A 17359-nucleotide genomic window follows, 5' to 3' on the forward strand; every position below is an offset into this window, starting at 1 on the left:
TATAATTACTCTTTTCTATTTGACTTTAATTAGAATAAGACTTATTAACCTTTAAATAAATATTATTAAAACTCATCTTATATCATTCAATTTTCTTTCTTTTTTGCCCGTGTTTTTTCCCGAGAGGGTTTACACGTAAAATCTATATATTTTATTTTTCTTTCTTATTGCTTTGTAATATTTCTATATTGTCATTATGGACATTAAGGTTTAACAAATAAAAAGTTATAAAAATTTCATAAAAATAAAAAATATATAACATGAACTACACGTAGATTGTCATGTGAGGTGCAATGTTTAAAAATTTAATATTTTAGTCCATATTTCCATTAAAAAAATAAATTTGATTCTTATTCTAAATGTTGTTGGTCAGATTTAACTCTTTTTAAAAGGTTGAATGTTAAATTTAATTTAAAAAAGAATAAAGATTGAGTTGACAAAAAATATAAAGGTTAAAAGGCTAATTTTGATATTATATCTTTTTAAATTTTATTTTTTTTTAAAAAAGAACTTTTAATATTCTGTTTTGAGTTGGTATTTATTTTGTAAATACATACTTTAATTTGTAATTGAAATTTAGTAATCATATTATGTGATATATATAAATAATATAACAAGATACATAAGCTTTATAAGCCACAAGTGATAATCTCTCTTTTTTTTTAAATTTCTATTTTTATCTAATATTCTTCTATTAAATATGAATTTACATATTTATTAATATCCCATGCACTGCCGTGCATTTTTATATAATATTTTTTTTATTAAAATGCATTATAAATTTGTATAAAAAAATTTCAAGATAAACTTAAAATATAACTAATTTTAATAAATATTTTAAATATTAAAAAGTATAAAATATTGAATGAATTCAAGTAAGACGGTATGTTAAAATAACTCAAAATACTAAAAATATTTTAATAGAAATATTGATGAACTTAAAATATAATATGATCCTATACTTTGACAAATTTTAAGTTTATATGATGACCTGTATATTAAATTATATATATTAGTAATTTAAACATGACCATACTCTTTACTTGAATATCAAAGCTCTTGAATCAAACTATATATATAATTAAAGGTGATGGGTTGGTTATTGTTCCAATTTGTGTGCAGGCACAAGTGAGCAATAAGATGGATGATACAGCTCCAAGAACCATAGTGGATCCTACGATTATCAAACACTGCTCAACTGAATCCTTGAAGACAGTGATGGACATATGCCTGAGATGCCTGTCTGATAACCCGACCTCTCATCCTTCCGTCGAATATGTCCTTTGGATCCATGGCGACATGATTCTCACCACATCCATCGTCTATACAGCTTATACTAATACAAGGACCAATAGCAAAATATGACCTTTAAATCTTTTATATTTTATTATTAAAAATAAATAAAAAAGAATAATTTAAGCTCATCCAATCCAAATTATAAGAAACCATGTCCAAGCCTGGAGAAAAAAACACAAACAAGGAAGAGCTGCACTCAAATTACTCTCACAAATATGAATATGAATATATAAAAGAAATCATTTATACATAGAATTGTCGAAGTGTATATGATACAAGTACAAAAAGATGTTTAACAAGTACTGCCAGAGAGATCCCCAGAAAGAGCACTTCCATAAGAAACTGATCCTGTTTGTGAAGCTGAACCCCCTCTTGCTTTCTGCATTTGTCTTATTCTGAATGCATCTCTTTGTAGTGGCTGGCTTTGTACTGTTGTACTTTCCTCCTCTTCTTGCCCTTGTAAAATATACACACACAGATTAGCCAAATCCTACCCCTCAAAGTGGGTGGCAAGTTAAAAACACCCATCTTATCTAAACATACGGATGTGCCTGACACGAATACATGCGATGGAATAAATTTTAGAGCTACATCCATAAAATGATTCACCGAAAACTCAAGATGCAATGGGGTCTTGTACAGAACACACTAATAAACAACGGGTCTTCAACACTGATGCTAATATGAGGATGTGCCCATAGCCACATGTCACGCGTTTAGTCCTTGGGGATATAAGCAGGTGCATTGCAATCCTACAAGACATGTTTTTCGGGGAAGAGGGTAATGGTCCTGTGACACGTAACCATTCCCAAAAAATGTACTAACAAAGGCACCCAACTATTAGACTTAACAAAACTTTGCACGTACATGTGCCACAGAACCTATGTTACTCAGACTCCGTTGTGTCTAACCCGAGTATATCCAAATTTTTCAAGATTTGGAGAGCCAATGGAAAAGAATATCCCTATAAATATGTCAGATATACATGGATACCTCAAAACTTGAAGGGTTGGAGCAACATGGGAAAACACATGCTAGTTAAATTCATTTCAATTACCATGGCCAGTCACCCATTCCAATAAGAAATAAGAAATAATGCAGTTGATCCTCAACAAAAACAATATTCAGACCAAGAAAGTAATGGCAAGTAACTTACTGTCTTGATCCTTTCTTTTGCCGAGCTGTCTGTCCCGTGGCCTGAAAGATGAATTACTGGGAATGGGATGGGACTTGCTTGACCCAGAAAGATCACTTGTGCTAGGAGCAGGACCTGCAGTCCTTTGAGATGGAAGGCTCGTTGCTTTTTTTGTCTGGACAGTTGGATAGTCATTCTGCAAACAAATAGACAATACGATGTCTACATTTGGTGCCGGACCTGAAATCATTACCAAAAGAAATGAATAACCAGGTGACAGACGCAATTTGAGATAAGCAATTAGAACTTATCATGTACTTAATGATCTTACTACCACCCTATGTTACTCAGCTCAGGTTTGAATATCAAGATAAGAATTTGTGTCAGATAAGGAAATATTCAGTTTTCTCTAAGTTTTTCTGTATATTTGAAGAATCCTTTAAGGAGCATATCCCATACCGATGGCCAAACATGCAGATAAGGAAATATTCAGTTTTATCTAAGTTTTTCTGTATATTTGAAGAATCCTTTAAGGATCATATCCCATACCGATGGCCAAACATGCATCCACGCGGATATCAAACAAGGATCACATCCCATACCCATATCCTTATTTGACACTTTCCCCAAACCCAAGTAACATGGTTTTGTGTGTGGAGATGTACATATACCATTTAATGTATTCTTGACAGAAACTATGATGAAAATTTTCACTTAAAATATTTTCCAACAAAATCCATTGTATAACTTTCTCAAAGAGGTTCTTTCATCATCTGGCATGGATGTTGAAAACAGATACTTTAAGAAAAATGAAGACTCTGACAGGGGTATAAAAAATGGATACTTCAAGCAAAATGAAGAGTCGGAGAAACATAGCTCTGTATATTCTCTCAGTTGCTATATTTTTTGGTTTTCTTACCTTATTCTCTGAATTTTCTTCCTCAATGAGGTTCTTTTTTATTTTTTGATTCTAGCTTTGCCCCTATGGCATGAACCTTGTGATGAATTAAAAAATTAAAGAAATATATAAAAATGGGTAAAATTAACAATGAATCTTTACTCCAAAGTTATAAACCAGTTATTCTATGCCAAGAGTGCAAAACAAATAATTTTCCAAGGATACCAGATCAGAAGGGACTCAAAAGGCCAACTAGACAGAGAAATTCAAGCAGATGCATCGCTGTATTTCATCATCGATATGTTGCATTTTGGATCATAATTCAAATTCAAATACAGATTATAGGTTAATATCAATCAGCAATAGATATTGCAGCATGCACAACTGCAGTAGGAGTTTGAAAGATTACCCTCGATAGAAGGCAAGCCAGCCAAAAATGCTGACAAAGCAGGTGGTGTTGCTTTCAGTACTTCATCAAATGCCTTGGAGGATACACCGTCTACCATTGAGACTATGGGATTGGACAATGGGTTTGAAGCAGCACCAACAACTGTAGCCATGGGATTCGACAAATTGGGAGCAGCAAGAATTGCAGTAGTGGTGTTTGATGGAACTGTAGTTCCTACATTCAAACAAGTTTAGTCAGTTAAGTATCTAGCATTTCAATATGATTCAACAAGCATACAATTCAATGTTATAAGAGGTAAAAGCATAACATTTGCCACTCTAAGTCATGTCAATTGCCGGAAGGTAAATGAGCAGAACTGCTAAAAGCTGGTGACCTTTAAAGCCATTATCAAGCCCAAAAGAACAGCAAAATAAAATAATTCGTTGTACATATCAGATATAGATTTTAAACATCCGACCCCAGCCTCTCTCAAAACCTTCCCTCTTCTATCTCGATGAGGAAATTACACAAAAAAGGGAATGGTAAAAAGAAACAACGTAAAATCCTAACAGCTATAATTCCTTAAAAGTTACACCAAGGAGTATAACTGCACCGCATCACATGATCAACCAGCACCGTTTCTATTGAAGTTAATATATTGAAAACGGAAATATAACTACACTGCACCACACGATCACCCAGCATCATTTCTCTTGAAGTTAATACAATACTGTTTTCAACAAAGTTATAAGCTAGTTAGGGGTCACCACTTCTAAACGCATAATAGTAGCATAGGAGATACATGTTTATGTTTGACCCGTTCTAAGCCAACACCCTTGACTTTGAAAATTGGAGAATCTCTATGGTTCCTTTTCCTTTTCAATGCCTGGCCCTTTGGCTAACTTGAGCTTTTCTCTTTATCGTTTACCATTCTAATACATTTTATATTTCTTTTCTCTTAATACTCATATTTGGTTTGCCATTTCCAAGATTCACGACGGTAGTTATACAAAGATGAATAGGCATATTCCTGGACATATATGACAGTTTTAAGTAAAACTGCTTTGCTATTTATAGATCAATGATTTAGGCTTGATTTATAAATTACTCGGGCGCATGCACATCTCATAATCCTTCGTATTCACCAGTGTGCATCAAAGACCATCTAATAAGATAAATCCCAGAATCAGCCATATGACTTCACCTAAGAATGAAGAGCTCGATCAGACAAACAAAACCTACGGAGCATTTTAATTGCTCTCATTTCCCGTATCACTTACATGAATAACAATAGTTTTGGTTAATTTCATTTCCAAGTCAAATTACATCAGATGTTCACTAGAAAGCATCAGAAGAGTAAATTTGTTAATCACATCAAAGCAGTGCTTGAATATTCATACACAGATGACCACATAATTCTCTAAAAAGGACTTCTTGAAAGCTTCTATTGCAATCTCGCTAATGACCAAAGCAAATAGATAAGACTTTAATTAAAACAAAGACAACAACCTAAAGTAGCAAAGGAAACTAAAAAACTATTGGAAGCAACCACACGATTATTGAGGCAATGAGGTCTAATTTTTCTACAGAATCATATGCCTATTTCATGCATAAATGACTGCATAAGTCTACGCAAAGGATATCTTTAGTTTCAAGTTCAATACTGCTAATGACCAATGTATATGAACAAGTCAACACCATAATTAGACAAGATGACAAAATGAGATACTACATCCATTCGTGGCCCAATGAAGTTGCTAAAAAAAATAGAATACCATTGAAAAAATCACAGGCATATATTTTTACTCAAGCAAAAGCTTGTACCATGATGCTGCCTTGGATCATAAATCACCATCTGAGATGTATCTGGATGAAGGACTTTAAGAGAAGCAGTCGGAACACCTGATGGTGCTGATGTACTCTTATCTGCACAAATGAAAACAAAAATTAGCCCAATGAGTATTAATAGTAACCTGGAACAAGAAACGGTGTACCTGTCATTGCAGATCCATTAGAGAGAGCTGACTTATCCACCTTCTTACCAATGTTTTTAGAGAGCCACTGAAGAGAATATCAATGAGTTCAAAAATTAGCAAATGCAATTTCAATGATTCAAACATAGAGGTACAGAAGCAATTTTAAGAGTTATACTTACAGTTTTCAAAGGAAAAAGAAATTACACATAAACAAGTCCCAAATTTTTTCATATCTATTGCTGAGACATGAGCAACAAATTTGCGGTTTTATGAAAGAACAATAAAGCATGTTCAAGCTTAAAGCATCTAAAAAGTAGGTGTTAATCATGTTATCCGGACAGGTTTCAATAATCTAGGGCAAGAAAAGATCATAACATTTCATTTTGACTCGAGGTTCCAAAGGCAGATGTGCATCCGGTACAATCAGAAACTCTAAAAGGAGCCAAATTATGCATCGGCCTTTGCAATGACATTACAATGACCATAACAAACACCAAGATTATGACTAAAATAAAAGAATAACAGCCCTAGTTGCTGATACGTTATAGAAAAAGTTGGAAATGCTACATGGTTATCTTGACATGGAAATTTCCGACCTCATTACATCACTGAACTTCAAAATTTCCCATCAGTTGTAAACATAGCATATTACTTTTATTTACGACATACTTCTCAAATACATCAGATCAACCTAAATAGTCATCAATTGTATAACACTCACTGCCACCCTCAAGATATTGATAGATATCTCTACAACTATCTTTATCATGGAAGATTAAGAAGAAGGCCCTTGTTGCAAGACCAAGTACCAAATAAGGCTACACAGCTATGGCTCATTCTTCTGTGGACTTATTTGGCTAAGATACTTGCTAGAGGAACTTCATTCTTCTTCTTAGGTTTGCACCTACACGATGTGTGTGTATGTGTTTATCTTTGTCCCCTTCTAAAATTTTCAATACTACTCAAAACTGCTACCAAGCATAAAGCCTCCATTCTTTTGGCTACTAGCTTCAACATAGATGCCAAAATGCTGCTTGCAAAAACAGGCATAAACCAAAATCAGGTAATCATCAAAATCCCCACCTAAAGAGCAAATCACCATTCACAGACCAGGGCGGCACCAAACATACAACTAATACAGTTTTCTTAATACTATTAACCCTACATCCAATTTTTAAGAAGTCTTACTAACAAATATTTCTACCTTCTTGCACACAAATAGTTATTAGTCCTAAGCCAATGTTTAATGAATGTCCTAGTCAGACCCTCCTGCAGTCATAATCGAAAGTTGTACTGCTTAACCATCCTCTCTATTACCAAAAATTACTACTCTCAGAGGGTATCACCAAACATAGTTCCTGTTCTAACTAATAGTCTGCATTATGTCACAAGTTTTCTCCCTCAAGATTTCTAAGATTAACCCAGTTAAATATGCAAACCAACAACCTTAGTAATTTTCCTTCTCATGCAACTGATTTCTCTTTTCCATTTTCTGATTGAAATGTTCCATTTATGAGAAGTGTGAAATCGAAAGAAAGAGAAGAAAGAGGGGCTGCTGCTGGTTACTGTTTTGGCTGTAATAGCCGTGAAAAAGACAGTGAGAAGAAAAGAAAAAATGAAGAGGAAAAGAGAATTATGTTCTGAAAATATTCCTTGTGTGTATACACTCCATTACACAACCTATTTATACTAATAATCAGATATACTAAGAAGGAAAGTCAAAGATTACACATTACACAACCTATTTATGCTAATAATCAGATATACAAAGGAAAGTCAAAGATTATAAATCCTAATGTGGTGCTAGTCAATCCCTAGAATCATGATACCTTAAGACTACTATCACAACAAGAAGCATATTTTCGTCAAATAATTTATAGCCAGACAAATTAAACATGCAAAAACTAAAAGGGAATGAAGTAAAAGTATCACTGAGAACTTCAATAATGCATCTTCTTCACAAGTGCACATGAATATTTACACATAGATCAAACAAATGAATGAAGGATGCAACCTAGAATGTAATCCATCTAAAATGACAATGCTATATCCTGATAGGAGTAACCTCTTGTCTGGACAAGTGATCAAGATCCTTGGAGGAACAGGGCCAGAGATCCTTGAAACTGTAGCGTGATATAAGATCTAGTAGAGAAGTCTCCAGTGCAGAAGCACCCTCTTCAATTGTTCCAGAAAGAGCTTCTTTCCGCCTTTGTTCAACCTACACGGATAAAACAATAGTTATGGCTCTTCTTTGGCGGCCCGGGGGGAGGGGGCGAATCAGCTCAAAGAAAAACAACTCCCAAAGATGATGATTGGGGGTTGACTAAAATATAATTGAAGATATTGTTCAGCAAAGCAGATCTAGACCAGCTTCAAAATAATATCAAGAACTCCTTCATGCATAAAGAAACAAGGATCTAAGAAACCTTCAACAGCTTCGAAAACACACTGGAAATGTATTAAAGTACCGAGTATGATCCAACAGAAATTCTCTACCTTCAACATGCTAGCTAGATCGCCATAAGTTTTCTCGAACTGGGTGAATCGTTTCCAGATCTGCAAAGGAGGGAAATTTCAAACATTAGATGCTATAATGTTAACAAATATAATCAAAACTCACTGTTTTACAAACAAAATATAAACTAGTCATTTCAAAAGATACACTTTTTGAGAATAAGAAAACATAGCATTTTCAAATAGTAACTATTTCTCAGCTCTTCTATCATACGCTTGTAAAGGTGTAGTGTCAAGGATGTGAATGAGAAGATTAATTAAGATGCTGCCACCTTCTGCTGGTTCTAACTGCTCAGAAGACAGTAAGATTCTCTTCAAAGTGCAAAACAGTAAAACCAAGGATGTGGACACTTCCCCTTACGGTTGGATATCTATTTCCATTTTCATTTGAGGGTTGATAATATTTTGGACAAGGGCTATTAGCAATGACTTATAGAAAATTTTATAATAAATCAGAAAAGGGATCTGTTCTTGCATTCACATCCTTAGTGGTAGCTGTAGATATCGACACTGATTAACTATATACAAACTTAATTCAAGTAAACTACTCACAAAATTTCATGCTTCTCTAATCCTTGTCATACAATGTACAAACTTAATAAAACTTCTCCAAGAGAAAAAAACAGTGCCCCTGTATGCTCTAGATTATTCAAAAAAAGAAAAAGAAAAACTAACTAACTAACTAAAGAAAAAGGAAACAGTTTATTAATTTCAATATAGTACCTCAATAGATTCTTCTTGTGGTAGTGAGCTTAAGGCTCGCTCAAATAATGCCCGGATGTTTCTGTCATCATTCAAACAAGACAAAAAATCTGCATATCTGCACACATCAGAATATAACAGTGTCTTTATCCACATTGTACAACTTTAATTGCAATGAAAGCAATGAATCATTTAGCAGATTATATGCAAAAATATTAAGACATTCAGCACACTTAAGAACAAGTTGATCACAGCCAAAGAACACTTGAGGCGCACAAGTTTACATTTATTTAATATTTAAAATAATAACTTCAAACTACATAACAGATCAACAGGGCCTTCAGCACTCAAGCCACATGCAGGGAACTCGCACGAGCTGTTCTTAATCTAATCTCTTGTTCTTACCAACAATTTCTCTTTCAAAACTAAAAACCTGATTTCACTAACGTTGTAGGACTAAGAAAACTTGAATTGAGAACTCTAAAACAATGGTTCATGTAATTACTCTTCTGACTTAGATGGTTTGGATGGGATTAATCTAAATAGTCTAAGTTTTCATAAAACAAATGACTGAATACGTCAATTTCCCTCTAAGCAGTAACTAGAAAATCAAGAATTTTAAATGATCTAGATTGAAAGTAAAATTATTGTTTAATTAGCCGTTGAGGCAACAAGGGTAAATATAATAAAGGGAAAGGAGTTAACACTTAGACTTATCTCAAAATTTACTGGCATGACATTTGAACTCTTACTTTCAAGTTGGAGAGCTAATATATATAATGCTTTTACTACCAGTGTTCATTTTCAAGAAAAACATCAAAGAGAACAAATTCCTACAAAACTATCCAACGAGGTAACAACTAATATGCTAATAAAAATAACGAAAAAACAAACATACTCTAGAATATATACAGGCTCGTGCATAAATTGTTTCAACCCTGCTTCAAAAACATTGTGAGCAACCTGCATAAAGGATGGTAACAGCAAAAGTTATGGCTGAGTTTTTTTTTTTTTAAATAAATTATTCGCATGGCAATTTTTTTGTTGTAAAGTAATCAATTGTTTCTGTCGTGTAATAACATTAAACCTCCACAATCTTAGAATAATCATCTTAAGTAGCACTGTTTCCTTTATTCCTTTCACTTCCCCACATACGAGCTATCATAATCTTTTCTTTGTTTCTTATTTTTTTTTGAGAAAATGAAACAAATAGCACCTTTGGGTCCTTGTCAAGACAAAAGGCCATCAATGCATAAGCAACATAAACATGGTACGTGCAACTAGGTGATTTGCGAGCATCTAAGAAATACTTGCGAGCTGCTTCAACACCTTCATTCCTTCTTAGAAAGCGAATAAACTGCAGCAAGAAACTATGAAACAGTCACTAAAATAAATAGGAAAATAGTGTTATGACATACTTTTAACTTCTTATAGGTCATTTAAGGACAGACAAAATTTGGAGAGATAACCTTAGTTTAGAGAGAATAACCTTAATTTTAATCATATAAGAAAACCATGTGGGCACTTGATAACAAGGAGGCAATTTAAGCCGTCTTAACTCCTTGCAATGTATTGATAAAACTATTATATTTAACAACCTATAACTTCCTTACTTGTATATGTGCCAGCGCTGTGGTCTCAGCAGCATCCCCCAAAAGGCTTTCATATAGTTTCTTAGCAGACTGCAGCAAAGGGGAAGCAAATCAAAAAGGCAAAGAGCCAATAGTTAAACAACTTTAAGTGGAAAGATTGAACAATTTACACACTTGAAGCGCTCCACGGGATTCCTCTAGTTCTGCATATGCATACTTCAGCATTTCTGACTCTGATAAACCAGAAACCAGATGGAAAGTTATAGAAAGTGATAGAAGAAAGGTGCAACAGGGCTACACCGTGGCAGAGGCTAGATACATGTGAGATTATGTTACTAGAAATATTCTGAACAACTTTCTTGCCAAAGACAAAAGAACCAATTACCAGGAAGAGCCTTCAAGGCTCGCTGAAATACCTTGACTGCAGCATCCATGGAGCCACTTTTAGCTTGCCATGTAGCATAGTCATACCATATATCAGGATAGTGGTATAAATACATCAGACACTGGGTACATGAGAATGCAGCAAATAACATTAATAGAGACAGAGAATGAGGAAAAGAAATAAATGCAAGAAAATAATAAATAAAAGGGTCGCTACAAACAAACAAAATTCAATGGTCCCCTAGGGGATACAAGTACTAACAGTTTTTTCTTTGAAAGAAAGTACTGTCAAAATTAAGAAGTGAAACTTGTAGAACTCTTTGTCACCATATAGTTTAAAGGTTAGTAACATTTGAGAATATCTCAATCCTTTTTTCACCTATTCATACAAGAAACTGGTACCCTTATTCATTACACTCAATATTTGTCAAGGCACGCACCAAGGCGTGCCTAAATGCTGCACTTTGACAATAAACAACAAAAGCATTTTAGACCTTCTTTAGTGAGGACCTGAGGCGCATTTGATCAGGCACACACCTGACCCACCAAAGTGAACTTTTTTTGCAAGACTATAGGTGCAAAAAAGGTAAATGAAATTCACTTTTCTTTTATTTTCATAGTTATTAATTAACTATACCTCTAAGAATTAAAAGAGGGACGTATCACACTCTCTAATTCTCACAAGGAAAGGTGCATGTTGAGCAAAAACGGAAAATTTTGCATGTTTAATAGGATAAAATGTATCACCTTTAATTTATTGACAGAATTGTATTCTTATGCTTATTACACATATATACACACAAATAACAACTTGCATGTTAGTTCGCCCACTCTTAACATATCATCTAATGTAGTCAAGGCATGCGGCTACACCAAGGCACAATGCACTTAAGAAGAGCATCTTGCACCTGTTAGGGTGAAGTACCTTTTTATTCTCCAAGAAACAGTTATGCTTAAATAGGTAAAGTATTTGAGCCCATTTTCATTATTTTCTTTTTCTTCTTTGATCAAACATAAATTTGCTCTTTATCAGTAGCTTCAGATTTTGCTTTGTAGAAACTTTATTGAATGCAAAAAGTATTCAGAAAATTGCACAAGAAGCAACTGCAAACAAAAGCTAGGACATAAGTGTAGGATTGACTCCCTAGATTTCCACATAAGCTTAAATGCATTAATGCTGAAGATGCTACCTAGAAAAAGATATCAAGTTTAGACACAAGTGGGTGCAAATAATATTACATACATAATAGCCAAAAGTAGATATATCAATCATTAAATGAAATACTGAGTATTAAGCTACCTGTTCATACGAGAATATAATTCGCTTATTGGAGGCACTGTCTATCCTTTGTGGATTTCCTCTGCAACAAAGTTGAATTCAAGAGGTTAAGGATGTAAATAATAGTATTCAAGAATGTAGGAACCTATGCACTTTTATCCGATCATAACATAAATCTTCAGCTATTTATACATTTAAAATATATATACAAAAATTGCTGTGTAAATTTATTTTATTACAGGCACATCAGAGAAGAGGAAACACAGTTGCAAACCACCAGAATATAAGAATTTCTAAATACTAAAATGATACACATATAGAAGCAATCAGCAAATATTTTCTTTGCTCTTGTACATGTTTCACCTTCTGACAAGAGATATTGATGGCAGTCCACGTAACTGCTCAACTTATTCCAGTTCATATGATATTTATACTCATTAGAACCAAAAATGTCAATATCCAAAAACAATGAAATTAAAATTAAGAAACCATTTCTTGTACCATAAATCAAGAGATCATATTTTCTTAATTAAAAAATAGTAAATTCCTAGAGTGGTAGTGCCCAGGTCGATGAACCTTCTACCATGGCTGAAATTTAAATCATAAAAAAGGGGGTGGAGAAGAAATGCTGTGCATCTTACTTCTCAAAAGCTAAAAGCCTCTTCCATGCAACCCATTGCATCTGATCCTGTACTAGATAACAATGAAAAATTAGAAAAAGAAAACAGAAATCAAGATAGTAACATCTTCGATGAAAAAAGGAGTATTCAAATATTAAACATATGCAGCTGTCGTCAACTTCCTATCATATAATCCACCACAGAACAATCAGCAGAGACATTGCAACCTTGAAAAGACTTTTGCTATTTGTTCTTCTGAAGCCTATCTGAATGCTATTTATATGCATATAAACCTAATCATATTTGCATCATAGTTTAAAACTTCTCAAAGCCTATTTTGGCACTTGTCTTTCTAACCCATGAACAATGACAGTTACTAATGCAAGGTTTCAAGCCGTTAAGTGCAACAAAGAATCTTAAAACAAGGTAGAAAAGGAAGATAAAATGCTGAAGCCTTTAATTAGCACATGTCCATGGACAAGGAATTTTCTGAAACTTGCATACTTCTACTAATTGAACAATACTAATTTTATGTTTGTAGGTAGAAGGTAGATCCCATTTTTACCGAGCTTTAGTTCAATTTCAGAAGTCTGCTGAGTACTTAAGCTGACATTAGATAAATTTTGATGTTAATCTGGTCTTAATTTGTCCTGCAATAAATCATGTACTATTTAAACAGAGTCCACCATCATACTAGGAGTTTAAAATTTAGAAACTATACAGCAAGTAAAGATATAGATTACGTGAAGCAATCAACTCCAGATATTCAAGGAGCTTTAGCTCTTAAACCTAGAATTTATATTTTCTTCTATTTCTTCATCCATTTCAGTAGTTCAGAAACATAAATTTAGATCATTAACCACCTTTTTTTGCTAATCAAGAACAATAGAAATAATTTTTGCTACTCGAGAACAACAGCAATAATTAAGAGTTTCTTTTCTTTTCTTTTCTCATCTTTTAAGTTTCATGTAAGACAGACTCAGAGAGTACTATGTTGGATTAATATTTCCACACGACACTAAACCAAAATTCTAGCAAACTCTAACCAAAATCACAAGATGCAATCAAGATGCCACTTAACCAGAAAATTTCCAAGAAATCCCATTTTTTTAACTAATACAACATCTCATCACAGTCATAATTTTCTCATCTTTCTCTAACTTTCATAATTCATGCGTTGCAACAGAAACACTTATGTTTCTCGGCAATTCCATAATACGATAAGGGTTACCCCTATATAACCAATCCAAATTTAAGTGCATGCACTAGACACTTAACTTCAATGAGCCAAAGGAAAAAAATGAAAACCAAAAATAAAAGGCTGAAATTAGCAAGAAAATACCTTGCAGGAGTCGGTAGGTGGTACTGCAAGCATATTCCAATCAATTTCATCGACATATTTCTTCAGTTCCCTGTATACAGCCCTTGCACTGTTATATTTTGGTTGATACTCAGAGAGAAGTCCTTTGGCCTGCCCAATAAGACAATAAGTACAGCATTCTATAAATTTACATGGAATGCCTGCACCAGAGCAAAACAAGAAACTATCCAACCAAAAAAGTAATCACCATGATGCAAAACCTTACCAGCTGGCGGCTAACAGAATTTTCGAAATTCTCATAATCCCTCCATAGCTGTTCAATGTGATGTGTCGGAGTAACAATAGCTTTCTGGTAAGCTTTTCGCACCGCAGTCATTCGCTGTGTCTCTTCCTGAGTGTTGACAGCCTGCAAACCATCTCTTTCTAAGGAAAAAATAGCATATACACGCATAAAAGGTTAATGGAACTTTACACTAATGGAAAATCTAGGCAAAAAACTTCACCAACCAGCATTGATTTTAAAAAAGCAATGTACTCCATCCATATGGGTCCAGATGCTATGTCAGCTCCTGAAAACATACACATCAGAAACAGGGAAAATTAGTTTTCTGAATAGGGTATAAAGACTGCTGTATTGATCATTCCAGCATAGGCACAGGCACAAACACACAAATGCATATACATACACATATATAAATCCTTTCCATTTTTACATCTAAAATGCCTGATCCAACACAAAAGCAATATGTACCGCAAAAGAGAAAAGCCAAAAAGATTTTAAAGTTCAAGAGAAAACAAACCAACATAGCTAAGCATAAAATCAAAAGCCTTTCTAGTCTCTTCCTGACCCTCTACACCTTTCCTGTCATTGACCTTCCTGATGAATCGAATATAGCAGCGCCTACAAAACCGATAGGAACATGATGAAATAAGTTCTCACATCAAGTAAGCATTATTTCTATCCAGTTAACTCCACAGCACAATACACCACAGAAGACATATTAACGTTGACACTCAGCGTTAACATAATGAAATTCTAATTCCTTCAGGCAAAATACATGACAAGAGGTATGCATTCGTTTTGCTAATTCTGGTTCAAGATCTCTAAAATGAATGTTAAAACAATGTGCGTGCATGTGTGTGTGTGTGTGTGTGTGTGTGTGTGTGTGTGTGTGTGTGTGTGTGTGTGTGAGAGAGAGAGAGAGAGAAAGAGGCTCACAGCCTAAGAATGTACCTGTTTGCTTATAATTTCATCAAAACAAATTAACAACAAAACAGGCGGATTAATCGCACACATAATTGGCAATATACACATAGATGCAACAAGTATGTTAGCTGCTTGTTCAGAAGAATATCTCAGTGGGCTTTGTCAAACCTAACAGTAGTACTGTTATGTTCAGTTGCTTTTCATTCCATGCTTAGGGTTCAAAACTCCTCTATTCCCCAAAGTAATAGTCTTCCAAGCTCCATTTAAAAAGAAAATTAAAGAAGACAGAACACAATGATTTCCTATGGCAGCAAACCTGATGGTTTGAAAGATTCAGAATAGGAGTAGAAACATGTAACCAACCCTCCAAGAAGTTAATTTTCAGAATGCATCGTTCAAAGGGGTTCCTTCTAACTTTAGGGTTTATGGCATTGCCATATAATCTAAAAGGGCTAAAATATTTATTACCTAAACTTATGTTACCCAGAGTTGGGGGTAAGCCTCAACAGCAAGTGTTTCACACAGATAATATTTTTCTTTTAATAATTTTTTTCATATACTTAAAGGATTATACCCCATACCAATATCCAGAACTCCAAATATTTTTCAAACATATGTGTCAAACATGGGTACTTTAAGGAAATAAAGACTACAGGTAACATAGACCAAAACTATCTATCTTAACTATCTTAACTGGTCTATATTACTTAATTTTTGGTTCCCATAGCAGACTACAAAATATGCATTCGGAAAAGAATAAAAACTAATATTCCAGAATTCAAAAAAATTAACAACGTAAATTTAAGGAGCAATTACGTTAGAATTTGTGTTTGCATATTAATTGTTTCTTCAATTTTTGTTTAACAAAATAAAAAGTGATTAGTAAAATAAATAAAAGGAACAGTAAAGGACCAAAAGGGGCCTTAAATTTTTGGTTTTTTTAATATTTCATGAAAGAAACAGTGTGAGAAAGCATTTACCAGAGAGGAACATGAAGACAATTCAACAAACAACGACTAAAGATCTGTTTGGTAGCATCGTCGTTATTTACTCCCATCTGTGCTTCCACATATTGCCTCCAATATTTTGCCTTAAATTTTCACATTCAAAACTAAATAAAAACCAACTCAAATTGAACTTTAAAGTAAAATCAAAAGTAACAAAAAGAAGAAATTTACAGCAGTGGGAAAGATGGTCAAGAGTTGCTCATAAATTGGTGCCGCCTGTGTAATTGGCAAATGCTATAACAAATAATATAAAAAATAATAAACAACAGGAAGGGAGAAAAAAAAAGGAGTTGGAGAGATGTAAATTAAATGAAAAAGAAAATGGCGGACCAAGGCACTGTTGGCTAGAATTTCAGCAGACTCGACGTTGTACTTATCAACGGCAGCCATGGAAGTGGGATTGTGATTGGAAGCTTGGGTTTAAGTTTTTTTCTGGTTTTTTTTTTTAAATTTACGAGCAAGAAAATATAAGTATTCAATTATAAAATCTTCTTCTTCATACTTAACGGATTCAATTATTTGCAACTCGGAACTAATTGAGGAACACGAGCTGTAAGGGTTTTTAAAAAAATCAACAACAAATACAATTTAAAAACATTAAAAAACCCAAATTTGAGAAGAAAACAGTTATTAAATCACACCCGATTCCAAAAATCAATTTTAACAAGTGGTTTTACGACTGCAAGATCTAGATTTTCAAACAATTAAAAAAAGAAAAAAATAATTTAATATTAGACAAAAAAAACTAAACCAGTAAAAAAGAAGAAGACGAAGAGACTAAGGTAGTAAAAGAAAAAGAATAATAAAAGACGCCGGCCTATGGCGACGGTAGACGGTGCAAGCGGCGGCGAACGTCGGCGAAATCTGGGGAAAGGAATGGCGGGAAGGAAACGGGAGAATAAATAGGGGATTAGGGGTTTTCTTCCAGCAATTTATATTACCACCAAAACGATGCGTTTTAGGTTAAAGATAGGGGAAATGATGAGGATAGATAAGGGTTAGCCCACTTGGATCTGGCCCATCCTTAGTCCACTTGGAGG

General features: G+C 34.0%; 1 protein-coding gene across 3 annotated transcripts; it reads right to left on the reverse strand.

Moving 5' to 3' along the window:
* Window positions 1-1497: 1497 nt before the first annotated feature.
* On the reverse strand, window positions 1498-17224 carry LOC107903363 (cleavage stimulation factor subunit 77). Of its 3 annotated transcripts, none has more exons than XM_041096074.1 (22): window positions 16650-17224; window positions 16491-16535; window positions 16293-16402; window positions 14906-15006; window positions 14613-14674; window positions 14371-14511; window positions 14127-14255; window positions 12806-12852; window positions 12186-12246; window positions 10887-11007; window positions 10676-10734; window positions 10523-10591; window positions 10126-10266; window positions 9808-9872; window positions 8931-9027; window positions 8190-8249; window positions 7759-7911; window positions 5712-5778; window positions 5542-5643; window positions 3739-3951; window positions 2453-2671; window positions 1498-1752 (listed from the first exon to the last, which is right to left on the reverse strand). In XM_041096074.1, the coding sequence occupies exons 1-22, from the start codon at window positions 16707-16709 to the stop codon at window positions 1589-1591; spliced, it is 2286 nt and encodes a 761-aa protein (XP_040952008.1). In that variant the 5' UTR covers window positions 16710-17224; the 3' UTR covers window positions 1498-1588. The 3 variants fall into 3 exon arrangements, with proteins under 3 accessions (XP_040952008.1, XP_016684869.1, XP_016684870.1); XM_016829380.2 differs by having other exon boundaries at window positions 16491-16553; window positions 16650-17223; XM_016829381.1 differs by lacking the exons at window positions 16293-16402; window positions 16491-16535; window positions 16650-17224 and having other exon boundaries at window positions 14910-15006.
* Between the last annotated feature and the right edge of the window lie 135 nt (window positions 17225-17359).

Source organism: Gossypium hirsutum, chromosome D06 (assembly GCF_007990345.1).
Source record: "Gossypium hirsutum isolate 1008001.06 chromosome D06, Gossypium_hirsutum_v2.1, whole genome shotgun sequence".
Taxonomy (NCBI): Eukaryota; Viridiplantae; Streptophyta; class Magnoliopsida; order Malvales; family Malvaceae; genus Gossypium; species Gossypium hirsutum.

What these genes read in the sequence shown, in the direction of transcription:
- LOC107903363 (XM_016829380.2), bottom strand. Translation starts at nt 16,709, where the DNA reads ATGGCTGCCGTTGATAAGTACAACGTCGAGTCTGCTGAAATTCTAGCC. An exon ending in AGGCTTTTAGCTTTTGAGAA is followed by an intron (nt 12,247 to 12,805) that starts GTAAGATGCACA and finishes ACTTTGTTGCAG; the next exon opens with AGGAAATCCACAAAGGATAG. An exon ending in GTCTTGACAAGGACCCAAAG is followed by an intron (nt 9,873 to 10,125) that starts GTGCTATTTGTT and finishes TCCTTTATGCAG; the next exon opens with GTTGCTCACAATGTTTTTGA.